General features: G+C 35.1%; 1 protein-coding gene across 1 annotated transcript in view; it reads right to left on the bottom strand.

Annotated features, from left to right (window-relative positions):
* Positions 1–10,445, bottom strand: part of LOC140151212 (zinc transporter ZIP12-like) — a 41,000-nt gene extending 30,555 nt beyond the window's left edge. Inside the window, exons 1-2 of the mRNA XM_072173469.1 lie at positions 10,095–10,445; positions 3,125–3,571 (exon numbers count right to left, since the gene is read on the bottom strand). Coding sequence (XP_072029570.1) covers positions 3,125–3,571; positions 10,095–10,322 — 675 coding nt within the window. The 5' untranslated portion in view covers positions 10,323–10,445. The remainder of the gene's footprint in view (positions 1–3,124; positions 3,572–10,094) is intronic.
* Between the last annotated feature and the right edge of the window lie 9,879 nt (positions 10,446–20,324).

Below are 20,324 nucleotides of genomic sequence, written 5' to 3'. Positions count from 1 at the left end.
ATACATACATACATACATACATCATCAAACTTTGCTATACATTTAGAATAGACATGTTTACTGAGATGTACTTTTAGAAACGCCTTTGCTCTAATAGTAAATCACCTTTGAAAAAGACACGTTTGCTTTGAGAAGTACTTTTAGAATGGACACTTTTGCTCCAAGAACTACTTCCGAATGCCTGTAACAAACATTTTAAAAATATAAACGCTTCATATAAGTGACATTGTACATTGCTATCGTATTTCGCAGTACTGAATAATATAATTCGTCGTATTTGATACTGCGACAGACTTACTGAGTGACTGACTGCAACTATATGATAAGTCAACTTTCATCAGCATTGTTATCCAAATAAGGTTTTCACACAAGTTTTATGATGCCAATTGTTTGGGGTGTGGCTGTGATCAAACCTATATAGACCAATACGTTCTAGTGTAAGCACTAGTTAATTTGGTGGAGATGTTGCGCATTATAGATTAACATTATTATCCTAATTATTATTATTAATATTATTATTATTATTATTATTATTATTATTATTATTATTATTATTATTATTATTATTATTATTAATATTAATATCATTATTATTATTATTATTTTTAACGTCTATGTGTAACTTGCGTTGCATGTTTCATAGATGCAACGCAAAGTCGCTACAAAAAATAAATTATTTATAGGCGTGTCTTTTCGTTTTCTTTCAACGCTTACTTTATTAATTTTCTTCAATGCATCCACACAAATGAAAATAGTTATATGGTTACGTTATAAATAATTTAAATAAATCACCCATACCCAACCCCGGACTCGTAAACAAAGAGCGGGTGGGGTAGAGAAAGGTAATTGAAATTATAACATGATACAAGTCAGTGTGAATAGAGGGTGTGCTGGCAACGGTATAGTAATGTACTGGTTAGCGGAAAATTGACTCAAGCAGTAATTTCTACTTAGAAACACAATCTTAAGGTGATTTTTCGCCTTCAAATGTAGGGTTTCATTAAAAAATGAAGATTGAAGCACAGCACAACAACAATTCAAATCGCCGCTTTTTATTATGCTATCTTAATAATTAATACTATACTCATGTTTCCTCTTTTCATTGTTCACAATCTTACTTTTCTCATAATCGTGCCAACGCTATTGTGTGAATCGCAAAGAAACAACAAATGTATCGATAAAAGGCAAAAATTCCAAAATGCATGAAATCACGTGCAATTTCCTTTGAAATTTAAAACGCATTTAACCAAGAACTACTTCCGAATGTCTGTATGTAACAAACATTTGAAAAAATATAAACGCTTCATGAAAGTGACACTGTACATTGCTATCGTATTTCACAGTACTGAATAATATAATTCGTCGTATCTGATGCTGCCTATCAAGCCTATAGCCTGTGACAGACTGACTGCAACTGTATGATAAGTCAACTTTCATCAGCATTTTATCCAAATAAGGTTATCACACAAGTTATATGATGCCAGTTGGTTGGGGTGTGGTTGTGATCAAACCTACATACATGCTTATTGTCACTGGACATTGGTTCAGGATGGTTAGCTGAGCCAAACAGTTAGGAACTTTTGTCCACATACAGCCAAATTGTTCTTTTATAAGTAGGAAACATACTGCATCCACTTAAACATATGACTCATTGTTTACAATAATATTTTGTTTCAATAATTTTGGCTGCACATTATAATTAGTCTTTCGGCACCAGGCCAACAATCACAACAAGTGGAAAATCATTCCGACATTTACATTAAAATCAAATCAAATTGTGTTATATGACCCTTACCAATTGATATCACATATCCCTATAATCTGATCTTTATTTTTGTACAGAATTTGTGAATTTTATATCAATAAAATTGTGTTAAAAACGCCCGAGATATAAAATTCAGGAAGATAGTTCTATTTCAGGTACGCATCGCAAACCTCAGGAAGCGTCTGTCATAAGTTATATACTTCTTGTTGAAACGTATTCTTGCACTGCTGTTTTCTTATTCTGTAAAGGCATGATGCAGTCATGTCTACAGTAGAATTCACCACGTCCTTTGCAGGACTTAAACTTCATTAAAAGCAATTAAACCGAGATAACACTCATTGAAAACAGCTCAACTATGTTACATCAGATCTTCTCTGGTTAAATCCACACTACACATGTTTCTGTTTTACCTGTGCAATGAGCAATGAGCTGGTATTATAGTTTCAGTTGGGTGAACGATTATAAAGCAAACACAAGGTAACAATACTGTGTGGGCCTTTGTTCACGAAATGAGACAATAGTGTGCATATTGTTAACCACATTCTTGAAAATGAGAAACATAATGGCTGTGGACCGTAACACGGTATGGAAATAATTTCTTCATATTTTGGTGTTATCTGTCGTTTACATATCCTTCCTAAAACACCAAAGTGCGAATATTTCCAAACATCTAAATTAGCTAAAATTTAGGACATGTTACAAAACTATATTTTCTAGAATTTCAGAAGAGTACTTTAAATATTGGCCGGTTATTTTTCACACAATGACGTTAACTAGGCAATTGCCTATACTTCTAACATACACTATTTGTAGAGGTCGCGCGTCAATGGTGAGAGCACTGTGTATTGTGTATAGGAAAACGGACAGTAACTGCAGTATGGTATAGCCATGTCTGTTTATATTGCATGGTTTGTAGAATTTAGGTGTGAAGTTGAGACGTTATATAATGTTATATGTCTTTCTTGCAAAATTTCCTATGTGTCGCAACTTTGGGATACGCCCTACATACGATATTCGAAAGATACTTGTTTATTAATAGTCAACCAGAAAATCCAATAGCTTAACAAATACAATTTGACAACTGTAATAATAGAGCTGAAAGATTGGCTGGACCTATATACCACCATAAATACAGCACTGATTCAAAGCCTGAAATTACAGGGCTTCAACCTCTAATGTGATTTATCTTTATGGGTTAAATAAAGGACATTATTGAAGTATAAGAGTTTGAACGAGCACCAGTGGGTGGAATTGAGAGATGGTTGAATCCGGGACCTCCGATTACAGTTGCAAGTGTTTGTATTGACCATCTGTGCAGAAAGGGCGGGAAAAGGGGCAGCTTAAATTGAGAAGAATTACCTTATATTGAGTGGTAGCTTTGTACGTCTGACTAATCAAATGAAGAATATAATCCAATTGTTCCTCGACAAAACTTAAATCCACTGGAAGACTAACAATACTCTGTAGTTTAACCGGTCGGTGATGTACTTGAACTTGACCAAATCGACGTACTCGGTACCTTGGCTTCGTCCGTGAAAGACCTACAAGTCTCCCACCAACAACACCGCGTCCATATTGACGGAATCTTCCTATCTCTGTCTGGGTAACGTCCAATTGGGTGGTCGTTACCAGATCGTAGAGATAATCTTCATAGGCATATGCCCGTGCTATTTCATCTGGTGCTTTGCATATGGCATTCTCCAGATGGTAGAGTAAGAGCACACAAGCTTTTTGGAATCCTTCTTCATCGAGACCGTGGGTGACGTTGCCACCAACAATGTTGAATAGTTCCTGAGCTTGAAGGCACTATAATAAAAAAGTAATGGATGAAGAAAATAGAGTAGGATTAGTATTATTATCTGGTACTTGAAGGCACTATAGTAATAAGTGATGGAAAAAATATTGCGGGATTATGGGATTTAGATAGCTTTAAATTATTGTTCAGCCTTCAGTTTGGAAATAATGTATCAAAAAATAAAAAGAAAAAAGAAAGAAAAAAGAGAAAAGAAAGAGAAGAGATCGCCTGTATGAATGAGATTTTGCTGAGATTAATCTCATATTTGGCCATTCCAGCTTTAAAAAATATCAAATTTAGGCCCGGGACGCACGAATTTGTTACAATTAAAACCCTATTTTACCATTTAAGCTTTATTTATTATATTTACAGTTTGCACGTGTCATGATCCTTTCTTAGCTCATCAAAAAATCCCCCCTGTTGTTAGAGTTCTGTATATGCGCCTGCGTATGCTAGAGGTAAACCCAAATATGGAGGTTTCAAAAAGTAAGCTAATTAGAATGATCAACGAATCAGAATACGATCCTGGTATTATGTAAATGAGTTGAAGGAGGTTACGTATATTCAAAGCGCACGCTAATTTATATAAACTAACACAGCAAGTTGGAGAGTGTGGCCTAGCGGTTAGGGCGTTGGACTGTGAATCCGGGGGTCAAGGGTTCGAATCCCGTGTCCGCCCGAGCTTGGCTGGCTCTTTGTGTCCTTGAGCAAGGCACTTCACTCTACTTGCTTAGTGCTTCGGAGGGCACTTTAAGCTGTCGGTCCCGTGTACATGCATATTTTCTCACAGTAATGTAGTGTGCACGTTAAAGAACGTCACAGGCTATTCGTAAAGAGCAGGGGATCATCCCGGTACTGTTGACTGTACTTCAAAAATACACTCATCTACTCTAGGTTCCAGAGTAAAATTAAGTACAGCTTGCCTGTACGCAGTGCGATAATACACATACATATGAGGGAGGCACTTAATTGGAAGAAGAAGAAGAAGAAAAAGAAGTATTCTATTCAACAGATAGACCTACCATTTGTATTATCAAACCATATATTTTTTCTCGAGAATAATTTTCAACGTGCAACAGAGATGGTGACATTTTAAAAAGTTCAATGTTTCTGCAAAGTTAATGACTTAATGGGAAGTTCTATTAGTAGGCTACACAGGAAAACTTTCATCAGTCTATTATTAAAGCTGTGTATATTATATGTGTTAAAGTTGTTTGGGTCCAATACATTTTTCCGATGCTAATCTCAACCCACGACTTGGTTTGCCAAAATGTTTTGAGAGTAACGTGTACTCTCTTTATACTCAAACATCCTTTATATAACACATTAATAACCGATGCATATCATCTATATATCCGTCATTTTCTATGTAAACTCTTATTTAACAAACAGGATCACACCGAGAACGGAATACTGTAGGCAATTTAAGCACTTAATAACTTAATAATGTTTAGAGGTTATTTACACACCTTAGTGATAGGCCTATTTTGTAAGTTCATCACATGAAGAAAATGTTTAAATATTATTTAATAGTGTTTATACAGTACCTCTGGCGCAGATTAGAATAAGGGACAAGGGGTTGCCTATTTGTTTGATCCACTTTGATCCACGGCATGTATATAATTCATGTCTCCCTTTAATTTTCAGTATCGACACTAATAAATGTTATTATGTTTGTAGTTCTAATTGTCTTTAAAGCATTGTCTAAATAAGCATTATCCTCTTAATAAAATAATACGACAGCCATTATATCCATTACCAATGGCTGAGATCGCCTGCATTAACTATTAATTAATAGTTACTCTCTATTATAATTCTCTAATTGATATGGTAAACCACTCCATAACTGATAGGAAATATGTTGTCAACCTGTTGCAGAAATAGTGCACATTGGAATTGACCAGGTATTATAAACATCTCAAAACAAGTAACTAACCTCCCTTAAATAATGGTCATATTTCAAAAACGGGCGATTGTATTACAAACCTGTAAAATGCGTTGGAAGCAGAATTTATTTCTGCGCATTTTGACACCTCATTTGTAGCAATTGACTAAACATTGACGTCGCAGCGTACATTTAAATCAATGTAACCCAAGATTTGAAAGTTGCAATAAATTCTACTGATTTGTATTCAGTAATGGAAGGAAATCTGTGTAATGATATCTGAGTGTTTTTGTATTGTTGTAAGTGCAACTTTCAAATCAGGACCTCACACATTAAAGTGACCGGTGTTTTATTGTTTTATGTATCAAAATAGTGGCGTATAGTGGGGCGCCGCGAATAAACAACTTTTCGAGAAAATCGGGTTTGAAGAAATGCCAATTTAAAATCGAGTTGTGTAAATCAGACATTCATTATATTTTGAAAATGATGTGAAATTTCTGTAGTAAACCAAATAGATTTTATTGTTATATATTTTTCAAAAGAAATAAATACATACTTTTGCTGGCAAACTGACAATAAAACTATACGTCACTATGGAAAACGAACAAAACGCAATACCTAACCTTTTCGTATTCCATAGTGGCGTATCGACCATACGCCACTTTTTATACACATTTTATAATTATGAAATATCGGCAAAATGAAAACATCGTATTCCATAGTGGCGTATAGGTCCGATACGCGTACGCCACTATGACATACGATGTTTTTCATTTTGCCGATATTTCATAATTATAAAATGTGTATAAAAAGTGGCGTATGGTCGATACGCCACTATGGAATACGAAAAATGTCACTTTGTAACTATACGCCACATTTAATTAATCAATTACTAATTAATTAGCTAATTATGACTGATGAGACTTAGAAAAAATGAAAGAGAACATCATTAAAGACATATGTGCCAATTTTCAAAAAATGACCAAAAATCACTATACGCCACTATGGAATACAGCCGACGAAATGAGGTGTCAAAATGCGCAGAAACAAATTTTGCTTCAAACGCATTTTACAGACTTGTAATACAATAGCCCGTTTTTGAATAATGGCCATTAAGTTACTTTTTAAAAATGGGAAAAAGTAAGAAAGCCTTACAGCTTACCAATGGTAATAGTCTAATTTGAAGATATTAGTACTTTTTAAAACGTTCTATATTATAATAAACCACAGGATGCAAATATATCTAATCTCAGATACTGCATTAGTGAAGTATTGCGACACTGAAGTCAGACAAAGTTTGTTTTGCAGGGTGTGAATGTGTGATGCAACTGTCTATGGCGATTGTACAAGTCTAACATGTCCAAGATTTGCATGAGTCTCCCAAGACGAAGGAACAAAGCGGCTGCGTGTTGACATGAAGCTCCATCAGTTGCAATACACTATCATGACTATAGTGTAGCAAGCATAACAAGTGTCGGTAAGGACAGACTCAGAGACAGTTTGGGATAAAATGGCGATATTGATCCGATGGCCCAATATCATTTGCTCATGGGCCCAAGATTGGGCTTGGGCCAAATATTGGGCCTATATTGGACCAAAATAGGCTGCCACTGTGATGCCAATATGAAGATTACCGATGGTAAGCCAAGATTGGCCCAATATGGGCAGCAAAATAATGCCGATGCCAAGATTGGCGTTCGAAAACCAACGTTGGGCCAATATAATGCATGCTATATCTGGGTACTTCAACATTGTCCTGTTGACTACTTGTTACTATTTTACCTTCATTACAGATCTTGTTTAGCACGCCTCGATCTTTACAAAAATGCAAAAATCAGATTGTCGATGATATTTTAGATTTTCTGATTTAACGAATCGATCAGGCAATCTGGCGTTTCAACAAATCTTCAAAAAGGTAAAGTTATGCATGAAAAATAAATACTGACGTATTTCTAAGTTATTCATTGCAAAACACGCCATTTGCAAACATCTTGGCAATATTGGAGAGAATTAAGACGTTACTTCGTCACAGCATATATTTTTCCAATTCGGTATTCCATAAGAATCATGGAATTTTGCCAGGAAATATAAGCTTGGCACCGAATCCTTATTCTTATATAGATTTTCTATAATAAATAAGGCCTATCAGCAGGAAACGCTCCAAGGTTACGTTGATTTAGGAAACGAAGATACTTTTCTTACATTTGCATAGTTATATATTTTCATTGAAATCTTTTTGTTTAATGTATCGGAAATCAAGTATCGACAAAGCCCATTTTGTGAGCAAATGTCTAAAAGCCCGTCAAAAAGTAATTTAAGTTTAGTAATTAAGCGCCATTACATTCAACTCAAAGGCATATCTAGGTTTTATCAGAGCCACTCCAGGGAGCGTATTCACAAATACGCCATTATATTCAATTCAACTTTATTAAAAATATATGACAGACTATTGTATCAAAGAAACTATCGCGTATAATTCTATACTTTGTCATCGATTCATTGTCATCATTATTTTACAGACAGGAACTACGTAGAATAAGATAGTGTCATCATTGAATAAGTCATATAAGGGTAACAAACGTGCGCAAGCTTGTGTATCACAAGGGGTTTGTAACTGAACTTCGTAGTGTCATCTCTGGTCATCATCCATCAAACCATGAAATAAACTCTTGTAAATTTCTGCACCGCAAAAGGAGCCGTAACTGGTGTGATATCTGGGATTAGAATCATTAGATATAACTTTTTCTTGTGTTGTACACAACTCCTATCATAAGGTACTAAGACAAATATCATTGATTAACAATGGTTACCATAATTATTTGCATGGAGATGATTTTGCTGATGTAACGAAATCAGAAATAAACAAGTCAGATATGCTATGATCACTCTGCTTGTTGTTTTGGTAATGTAAAAAAGAATAACACCATGACTTGTTTATTTCCCTTACATTATTTCCCGTACTTGGTGCGTGTGAATCGAATGTAATGTGGATGTCTTTGCGTTAACTATGACATCCTGCATATTATTATCCCTGCGTTCTGTTTCGTCTGTTCATATAATAGCCATATTCAATGAAATAAATTACGAGTTCTGCAGGATATTACGCTTTAAAATCATGAATATAGCATATTCTAATTGCTGATATTCCTTTTTTGTAAAGGTAAATGAGAAGGTTCAGGGCCGCTTTCTAAAAACACTTTCAACAACAATATAAACATCTTAATAATTATTGGTAACCAGCTTACCAATGATAACGAGGCCGGTCGAGTGCAGATCCGTCGGAACACGCTTTCAATACGGAATAAATGCTAACCTCATCGTGACATCATCCACAGATCCAAGCAGCAAAGTTCATTTCCCATTGAAAAAGCTTTATCCGACGGATCTGCAGACGACTATTCTGGAATAGTCTAATTTGAAGATATTAGTACTTCTTAAATCGTGTTGTATTATAAACCACAAGATGCAACTATATCTAATCTCAGATACTGCATTAGTGAAGTATTGCGATTCTGAAGTCAGGCAAAGTTTGTTTTGCAGGGTGATGCAACTGTCTATGGCGATTGTACCAGTCAAACATGTCCAAGTTTTGCATGATTCTCCCGGGTCAAGAAATTTTCAGTTGGGTTTAAAAGCTGAAGTATTGAATCATGTGTATTTATGGGTAATTGCAAAGTTAAAATAGTTTTGGTACGTTCAGATATTTATCGTACACTGTAAAAAATAACAGTGAAATTTACAGTAAAATACTGAAAAAAAGGCTAATTATTTACAGTATTTGGCTGTAATTGATAAAAAGGCAAATACTGTATTTTTTAGTTTAAATTATCTAGGCCTATCAAAGCTGAAATTAAAATTGGAGTTATAATTCAACGTTTAAGCAATATCAATATCATCACTACACTGTAAGAATGGTCACTTATACGATTAAGTACTAAATATCACGTGACTAAATTTTACAGTAAAAGTGTGTGCAGCCAATCTGCCAACCAAAACCTGTAAAATTTACAGTATCCTGTAAAAAATATGAATTTTACAGGTTTCAACTGTATTTTCTTGACAGGAAACTGTAAATTTTACAGTTAGGCGATGTAAAAAAACTGTTCTATGGGAAGGGTGGACTTTTAAAGTCAGTCAGCAATTTTTATCCTAAACACATTCTCAAGCTCTAAAATAACTCGCCAAATATACCTAGTTACAGCATTTTGAGTGTGTTCATTTTTACAGGATACTGTAAATTTTACAGGGTTTTGTTGGCAGATTGGCTGCACACACTTTTACTGTAAAATTTACAAGATTTTTTTTACAGTGTAGGCCACAAACACTAAGTAAGTTGCTCTGAGGGGCAAAGGTAGCGAGTAAAGGGAAGCAGCCTATATATTTGTTTACTTTGTGCATCAGTATAACTTTTGAATGAGACGCCAAGATCTGTTCCATAATTGACTCGTTTAGTTGGTTGCTTTCTTACTCGGGCGGTTTACTGTACTCTTGTTGAGAAACGTAAATAAAGCACACGGATCCGAAGTGCTTAACCCTTGCGTTAACATCAATAAGGCTTCTTATATTTTGCCATGTGCCTGGGCAAGAGGTCTCTTGAATAATTAGACGTGCAAATACATGCTTTGACTGCTTAATAAGTGGAGACTTACTTTCTTACAAAGTACCGGATCTAAATCCCGTCCGCAACCAGCTCGTGACCATAAATTGTCTATTAACAACTGTGTCTGGGTTAAACTCACGCGGACCTTCCCCTTCCCAGACTTAATATCATTCAGATACGACACTGTCTCCAATATTGGATTCCTTGGTAAAATCTCACACGATATTATTCCACAAATTGAGAGTAGCAATGAGAATGTCAAGTACATCGTGAACATCCAAATTGGTTGAAAATTAACAGAAGAATAATGAAAAATAAATAATGTCGCACCAATAATTTAACTGTCAGCTCATGACATCCCATTTGTTGCTCGGGTGTATAAGTGTGCGTGTATGCTCAAAACAGTGAACTGACGTTTGAGTCAGGGCAGGCAGGAAAGCTAAGAGCTGCTGCCAAGTCTTTGACTTAGTATACGGATTAAAAACTGGCAACCCATCGTTCACTTCTGGTTTTCCCTCCTCTACTGATCTACGATTACAGTAATCATGATCAGTAGAAAGTTTACTCTTTTTCATACTTACGAGGGGCAGTCAGTATGTTCTAAGAGTTGACTCGTGACGTCATATGTTTTCATGGCATTTCTCAATGATTACATAAACACTGTACCTTTGTCTTTCAAACAACACATGCAAAAATTATATCAAACACATGATTACGTAACAGCATTAGCATAAAATCAATGGTCTAGAGTCACCTAATGAAATTGAGTTGTTTTTGTTAAGGGAAATAAGAGGCTGAAATGAGGTATTGTTGTATTTTTTATATTTTCTCGGGAATTAAAGAATGGAGAATGCTGCCTTTTGGAACAGTAATAGAACACAAACCATTAGTTCATTAAACCATGTTTGTTGGGCTGTAAATGTTTTAGTTTATTTAAAATGCGTGGTCAAATATGTCTTATTTTTGACAAAAACAAGGCTTTTCTTTCTCTAAAAATCTTGATATTGCCAAAAATAGCAAACGTGGAAATTTAATCTTTTTTTGCCAGTTCTGTTGACTAATCTCTGAACATTGAAACAGGAGTCTCCCTAGCAAATCTTTGAATCCGTGATTAAAATATAACTGTTATTCTACCATTGTTACATTTATACAAAAAGTAGTGGTACAGAGAGAGAGGCCATCGTTTGAATGAGAAATTAATTTTTAAAATTTTTCTGTTCATTTCAGGTTCAGATCATCCATAAAAATTCATATGAATATTTAAATTAAAATTTTCATAGCATTTTGTAATATTTTAGGCCCTATTTACATGGAATTTTGCCATTTGTGTGCATTTCCACCATGTTGTATCGGTCACCCTACCTACGCATGCGCAGATTATTGTTTGATTTGCACCAGGTATCATCGCACTGAGTACCAGCGCTCACACGTGACCAGCCCGGGTGACCAGTCATTATATTTTAGTCTGTTTTATTTTGGAGATAATTAATGTCATGTGCAATAACTGCTTTTTCATTTTCGCCATTTTTGCAGAATAATTTAGCTTCCATTCAAGCCCTAAAGTTGCTGAAGTTTCCAGACGTCCCATATCCACCAAAGTTTAATGGCAAGTCTCATATTTTAGCAAATGCAAACTGAGGACCTAGTATTTATTCCCGCCAAAAACTAGCCATATGCACCCTGTACTTTTGCTGTTCTCGGACATTTTAAACACGTGTATTTGCTGTAATTTAAAAGGCCCGCCTTTTTGCGTGATTTGGCAGTGTCCCTAGTCTATTGATTTTATGCTAATGCTGTTACGTAATCATGTGTAGGATATAATTTTTACATGCGTTGTTTGAAAGACAAAGGTACAGTGTTTATGTAATCATTGAGAAATGCCATGAAAACAATCCACATATGACGTAACGAATTAACTCTTAAAACATACTGACTGCCCCTCGTATTACATTTAATGTAGAATAGATAATTATTTACAAAGTTTATTATTATTATTATTTAAATTATTTACAATGCCTTCAATCAAACATTCGTGGCACGCAAACAATGCTTGCAAAAGAAAAAGGTTCAAAATAAGGAAATTGTAGAAAATAAAATTATACTAATAAAGGCTACTTCACACAGAAACAGTTATATTGAAATGGAAGAATTATACTTTTATAGAGCGACTACGCAAAACAAAAGAAATATAAGCTAATATAAAAACAACTAACCAATAACATTAAATAGACCTTTCGTGATGCGCTAAGCACAAGATAAACGGCATACAAAAGTATTTTTACACTTAGAGCCCGTAATTTTGAAACTAAAACACTATTTGGGTACATACGAGTATAATTATGTTTTTAACAGATGCAATATCTTATATCGCACATTTTAACATCTCTTTAGATCTGCGGTGACCTATACAAGCAAAGTTACCAGCATTTGAACAGATGAAGGGGATAAAGGTCAAAAATTAAAAAATAACAAACCGGCCTATAATACGAAGAGAAAAGATCCAAACAAGTGGAACAAAAAGCATAAACCATTTTCTTCGATCAATCTTTATTGAAGCAGTAATCAGTATGCTTTTGTCTCAAGTGTTCTTCTCTGTAAATTTTACATCTTTATTTTTTATCAGTTCTTCTGATTCATTTCTGCTGCTTGTTTAGACATCATTATCATGATTATTGTTAACAACTGTTATACAGTGACGTCACATGCTCCGGACTCCATGAATACAGACGTCAGATGTGTCCTTGTTGTACAATCTGATTCTACTACTGAAGAATGTAGCACAAAACTGCCAAGGTGTTGAGAGGCCGGGGTGAGGGGTCTGCATGGTAAGTATCGGTGTTTTCCTCTTTTTCATCTTCTTCTTTCACAAGTTCTTCAAATGATATTTCTCCGCTTGTTCCGATATCTACACACAACTGTTTTACGTTGTCCACTCTGCCAGCAACTGTTTCCTTCGAATCCATCCAAACCTCATTGGCAATTTCTGTATCGACTTCACAGTTTGACAATATCATAAAACAAAGAAATGCGGTACCAAAGTGCGACTTGGCAAACTATCATCTCATTTGAAAACTTATTGTTCTTTGACAATAATCAAATGAATACGAGGTTGTAGAGAAGAAATGAAAAGGCAGTAATTTAAATAAATTTACCCATTCAATTAAATTAGTGTACAAAATTATAGGCTCTTTTTGAATGGCGAAAATACTTTCTGTGCGCAGTGCCGCAGTCAGTATGTATATTCAAATTGTCAGGGTGTGGAACAGACCAAATTAAAGAGCAAACGGTATCGTTTCAAAATATCAATTACATTCATTTCCTTTGTCTTATTATTGATACTTATTTTGTGCGTTCAGGCAAAATTATATCATTACACATGGCAAATAATTCTTGGTAATTCTTTACTGACAGTTCAAAACTCTGGCGGCTATTTAAACAACGCTATATGCACTAGGCAAACATATTGTTCTACGGACACCTACTTGAAGACCTCAAACCCAAACACTCACTTGGTAACCATAACTGATTCAAAATACAACATCACAAAAACCAATCTCATCTCCTAAGTGTACTTATCATCACACGCGGTCATTTTGCATTTGCACAGTTGACCTCTACATCAGGGAACTGTGATTTCCAACATTCGAATGTTATCTCACAAACATTACCAAGTTTGTTCGCATTACGTTGTTGAAGAACATTCCATCCACGCAAACAACATTGACGGAAAAGAGGATGTGTCAGTGTGGAGAGCCCGGGGACAACAGTGTAAGGAGCAACCTTGGTTATTGTTATACTACATATTGACCAGCCATCATAACTTACCGTCTGCACCTAAACCAGGGGTATTTTTAATGTTCAGGTTTTTCGTATCTTCAAACAAAAGGAATATTCTGATACGAATCTCTTCAAAGGTATATATAATTATGTATGCATTTATTTTTCAGTGGTCTGGTGATTCTTTATGTAACAAATTGTGAATTTTGGGCGAACGTATACGATCACTTGTGCAAAATGTCCAATTTTCAAACCACTTTGGGACTTTAATGTGGTATATTGGCAAAAAGCAGTAATCGTTATATTGTGAATAATTGTACGTCGTAATGTTGATGCAAGGACATCAAGTTTTACCACATCAGAAATGAAAGTGCTTCCTCAGCAGTGTTCTTCTACAAACGTACCTACACACGTTCATATTTAGAAATTTGTTACGGCACCAGCGCTAACTTCTACGCGAATGCCATTTATATACCAGTCACATTAGAGTGATCTAGTGTTGACTAATCTTGTTTTCGCGTTGATCTTCGCGTTGGCGTAAAAATATTGCAATCCTTGAAATGTCGATGTCTTACATTAACATTCTGTTCTAAGCGAAGGTATTATAATCAGTTGTTCCCAGGGATGGTATCTTAAAGATACACATGTCACACCAAAACTTTTGGTAATGGTGGTAAGATACAGTCATTCATACTGTACCGTGAATAACCATCGTTAAATATATTTACAACCCAGAACTGATAACATTATGTGTGCCTTTTTCTCTTTTTTTTTAAATTTTCGATAGATAAACCAGGAGCCATTGCATGCATTGTAATATTCTGTGAGTTCAAGTTAAAAAATTTCCATCTCGAAATGGGACTTGACATAGAATTATTCGACTGTGAAATAGACCCAGTATTTCTTTGCTGTCAATGCATCCGTGTAGTGGTAGATCCACGAATGTGTGGTACCAATGGATGCCATGGTCTTATTTGCTCCGCTTGTTCCGATAATCTACACAAAACCGTTTTACGTTGTCCACTCTGCCAGCAACTGTTTCCTTCGAATCCATCCAAACCTCATTGGCAATTTCTCCGTCGACTTCACAGTTTGACAATATCATGCACAAAGAAATGCGGTACCAAAGTGCGACTTGGCAAACTATCCTTTCATTTGAAGACAGATTGTCCTTTGACAATAATCAAATGCGCCAATAGAATACGAGGTTGTAAAGAAGAAATGAAAAGGCGGGATTTTAAAGATCATCTTGAAACATGCGAGTACAGAAGAGTCGCGTGTGACGTATGCGGTTTTCAAACATTACGTAACAAGCTGATATTTCATCAGAAAGTCAAAAGATGCTTTGAAGTGAAGTTAATGAATGAAAAAGTACGAAGTGTTAACGAAGCCTCTCAGTCTGTGAAAAGTAACCAAAAATTAATTACGAATCAAACAAAGCGTTTAGACTACCAAATTATGAAACGACGCTCACAAAAATATGAAGAACTCTTCGGGAGTGGTAGATCTTCTTCTTCGACGCCCACATTGGACTATTTGATGACGCCAGACATCTATTGGTCGGATAGTAGCTCTGAACGAAGCACCTTGAGCCCCAGTGATTGCAATTCCACAACGCGTATTGTTGATATTGAAGTAAGCCATCGCGATTGTTGGACTCCAATGGATTCAATTAAGAGTTATTCAAGTTATTCACGTGTATCATCCAGTTCTTCTAGAGGTAGTAATGGTAGTACAAGAACAAGATCAGCGCAATCTTTGTCTGTGGGTGAAGCTAGGAGAAGAGTGCATCGACCAACTAAGGTGACTTGCCAGAGATGTGGGATAAGGTACCGAAAGGGCGATAATAATGAAAGTGCTTGCCGTTGGCATCGAGGGGTAAGATATAGTACGCATATGCGAACCTTTGAGCAGTATATCGTAGCCAAGATTTTAGTGTGATAGGGCGAAGCCAAATTTTAAGGACACTTTACTTTTGGCCGTCCCCATTTTATCCCTGAAACTTTTCCTTGGGGTGGGTGTGGTGGTTCCTCCAGCTCCCCTGCCTTTGAGGCTATATTGCAAGAGTTGTGTGTCCATTTAGACATGTCTTCAGCATCAATAATATTTTATGTTTTTCTTATGCTTATTTCTTGTTATTATGTATTTCAATAACTTTTATGTGTAATAATAGTAAATAATTTTGACGTTTTTAAGATTGTAAAAGGTAACGCAATTTGGCTATTTGCCACGATGTCATTTTGAATAAATATGAAATGAAAAAAAATCAATTGAGACCGATGTCCTCCAGCAAGGCTAGCAAGTCATATATGTAACCAGAAGATACAAAACAAAGAGACACCTCAAAATTTGCTTCAAAGACACGCCTTATTCCGGTCTTCGTTTGACATGTCGCGCATAGAGACATGACTTCAGACGTTAGACATTATTACATTTATAGGTTTGTGGATTATCCTATCTGTAGTCGCTTCACAGGAATAGAAACTCGTCTCCGCCTGAAAACATATCCTGTGAAGCGACTACAGGAAAGATAATCCACAAATACGGAACCGGCGGTCAACCGCCGGTCGATTTTGATTTCATCCCTTACTCTATTTAGGTTACGAATCATGACCATTCAAACTAGTGTGGACTTTCAGGTTGTGTGGGAAATCAAATAAACAAAAATGAAAAATGGAAGTTGGTTGAGGACCTTATCGAAACGGGTAACCATGATAAGCCAATGTCACTTACATAATACCTGGTAAACGCTCTCTGCTCGAAACGTCGGTTGTTTTTTGTCTGTTTGGTTTTGTTTGGTTTGCTATGTGCACAGTGATTTTCATCACTTGTACTCTTGTACTTTTTTTCCTGATATTTTTGTGGGCTCTGGATTTGGCAATTTTTGGCCATGAACTTTGCCTGTTTTTGTGCCTACATTGGTTGTTTGGTTTATCATGTTTGCTTAAGTGCACAGTAATTTTCATCACTTGTTCTGGTGTACTATTGTATCCCATTGATCCATGTTGTTTTTGCAGGTCCAGCACTTCTATGAGCCTTGGAACTGGTAATGTTTAGCTATCGAATGCTTATATTTTGCTGTTTTTGCCCCCCCCCCCACCCCCCACGCGTACTGTCTAGTCTGTATTTTACTTGTTTCCCCACGTCAAGTTGGTGCAGCTTGCTTTTTTTTTCAGTTGTTCATATTCAAGGTATCCTCTTGTATCATTTATAGTCCTTGATATGTTTTGTGTCCTCGTCTGTTGGATTCACCATTACCCACTTTTCCTGCTCTTGGATATGACATTTAATTTTATGACACAATGACACCTGTAGCCTGGAAATATATATCCTAAAATACACTGAACATTGTTAAAAAATAGCCATATTGAACAATTTCCATCAATTTTTAATTTTGTCATTATTTACTTCTATATTGAAATAAGATTGGTAATAACTGGCAGGAAACGTTTCTGCCCGAAATAACACGGTAAAGTAAAAGAAACCCCATTGGCTATTTTGACCAATTCTATGGAGGATTGAAATGTGTGTATCATGCCATTATATTATAAATGTCAAGATTGCTCTGTTGACGTGACAAACAACCAATTTGGCTGCTTCCATTTAGATGTAAGTTGTGACATGTGTAAACATTGCCAATATGCCAAAAAATCAGGTTTGAAAAAAATAAACCAATTTCATAACATCGTACAATGTACATTATGGCTTTAACTGAACTATTTCAAAATTATTCTGCTTTTGCGTTGTTAATATCATAACACATGACATCTGCAGGGAAATATAAATCCTAAAATACACCGAAGTTTTTTTTAAAATAGCTAACTTAAAATATTTCCTTATTTTTTATTTATGCTTGGACTTCCTTACTGTGGATTGGCGTGACAATTTCAACTGACAGCCGGTAAGCACTTTTTAGGATGTTATACCTTTCACTAATAATATCATTGAAGTTTTTGTGCATGTGTGACATTGGAAAACACTTTCTCTTATGCTTGATGTCAATGTTTTAGAATTTAAATGTATTATACGAGGTACGACTCGTAACCTAATAATACAGAGATGCCACCGAGGTCTTGATAAAAAAACAGGAAAAAAAGAAATGTTAGACGGCGCGAAGCCTTTAATGTACAGGGGTCCGCCTTAGGCCCCTGGTGGGGTGGGGCGAGGGGCGAAGCTGGTGGGTTTTTAAGCTCTCTATAACTAAAAATCACCAATTTCAGACACTTATTTTGGGACACAAGCAAGGGCATACAGGTATAATATTGATTTTTGGAAGGTTCCTCCTGAATATCATATCATGTCAAAGCAGATGGTGCAAGGATTATTTAAAAAAACAAAACCATTTTTTTTTTAATTTCGGAGAATTTGGGGAACCCGTGGATCTACTATGAAGTTCTAGGATCTTAATTTGAGAAAAAGGTAAACAAATAATGAAAAATTTACAATTTGTTAACTTCAGTGTGTAAAAGTAAATTTTTGTTTACCTTCTTCCTCAATCATATAGTAAAAATGCACTGGTTTTCAATGTATTTCTACTATATGATAGGGGAATGATGTAAACACAAATTATAGTTTAGCACATTAAAGATAACAAATTGTAAATTTTTCATAATTGTTTGTTTCAAACTAACTGTGAAGGTCCGAGAACATCAAAATAGGTCGACTATTTGTCTAAATCCACTGAAAAAAGAGAAGAAAAATCACCAAAATATTTTTTTAAACCGATTTTCGCTGGAAAATATTTTTTGCAATATCCCTAGTTAGAGCAAGATTACGGGTACTTGGGCTAAGGTTAAGTTACGGTAAGGTTTGGAGGATGGGTTAGGGTTTATGTAAGGCTGCGAGTATGACCAAAATGAGGAAAAAGTTAGGGGACATATTAAAAAAAAACCCTTACATACATGTACAACTGAACATTTATTTCAAACGGTTTTAAATCTTATCTTTTAATCTATATTCTTACAAACAACTTGTTGAATTTAACCACGCATTGTCTTTCTTTTTTGATTTTAACGCAATGTTCCGGTTCTGACAACCATTCTCGTTGAAGATTGTAAGTGTTGGTTTCAAATTATTCTTTCTTTAAATTAATAAATCGGACGAGAAATTACACTTAAACTTTTTAAAAAATTGATCGACAAAAATAACAAGACGGTAATGCATTTAATGTTTTGTTTTTTTCATTATTCATTTTCTTTTCCAATGCTGCATAATGCTGCAGGTGGATTTATTGGTAAGTATTTTTCTAAAATATATTTTACTTTTAATGAATATCACCAACATAATTATTTTGAGAATACAGTTCTTAAATTCTATTGTTATAATCTACGGATACGGTATTATCCAACATATTTTGATCAGATTTTAAATCAGAAAATCTTAAAAAATCATCATAAGTCACAAAAAATGAAAGAAGAAAAACAAGAAAAAAGAAAAGATTTTTGTATTTTCATAAAGAGAATGGAGCATCATATTGATCACACTGTCACTTTTTTACTTGTCAATTTTTTATGTGAAAAAAATACGGACTGTCAATTCTGTTTATGAATATAAAAACCTCAAAAAAAGTAACTAACCCCCCTTAAATAATAGTCATTATTCAAAAACGGGCTATTGTATTACAAATCTGTAAAATGCGTTGGAAGCAGAATTTATTTCTGCGCATTTTGACACCTTATTTGATACGATAGCCCAGAAAACAATAAAACACCAGTCAATTTAATGTAGCGAGGTCCAGATTTGAAAGTTGCACAAAAACACCCAGACACAGATTCCTTCCATTATACTGAATACAAAATCAATACAATTTACTGCAACTTTCAAATCTTGGGTTACATTGATTTAAATGTACGCTGTGATGTCAATATTTAGTCAATTGCAACAAATGAGGTGTCAAAATGTGCAGAAATAAATTCTGCTTTCAACGCATTTTACAGATTTGTAATACAACAATCGCCCGTTTTTGAATATTGGTCATTATTTAAGGGGGTAGTTACTTTTTTTTTGAGATGTTTACTTCACTTTCAAGCAACTTTTGCATTTAAACATTCCAACTATCTCTTCTTTATGGTGTGTTGTTCCACAGGACTGATGGTTACAGTCCAGACCTACAACAATAGCAATAAAATACCGTAAAGATATGCCTAATGGCGCACATGGGCTCCCTTGCCTAATTAGGGTAAATTCACGCGCAACGCCTCTGAAAATCCCAGCAAGAACTTGTGGTCCACATCCTTATTTGTTGGTGGGATTTTCACAGAACAGCACCTTTGGTTTGTGCCAAAAATGCCAGTATGTAAAGGGAGTCCATAAGTGCAATTATGCGAATCATTATAGTATGTATCATTAGTGTATCTTTGTTATATTTTAAAATTTAGCTTAATATCACATAATCAGAATAAGTATGCTTTTGTCGCTCCTGTTTTATATGTATTGACAACATTATCTTAATTAATAAGTATTTTTACCATTTTCTTTTCCAAATGATCGGTAATGATATTGT

Source organism: Amphiura filiformis, chromosome 4 (assembly GCF_039555335.1).
Source record: "Amphiura filiformis chromosome 4, Afil_fr2py, whole genome shotgun sequence".
In the NCBI taxonomy this organism is placed as follows: domain Eukaryota; kingdom Metazoa; phylum Echinodermata; class Ophiuroidea; order Amphilepidida; family Amphiuridae; genus Amphiura; species Amphiura filiformis.
Note: the sequence above shows the minus strand (reverse complement) of the source record. Positions and strands in the feature narration are given on the sequence as shown.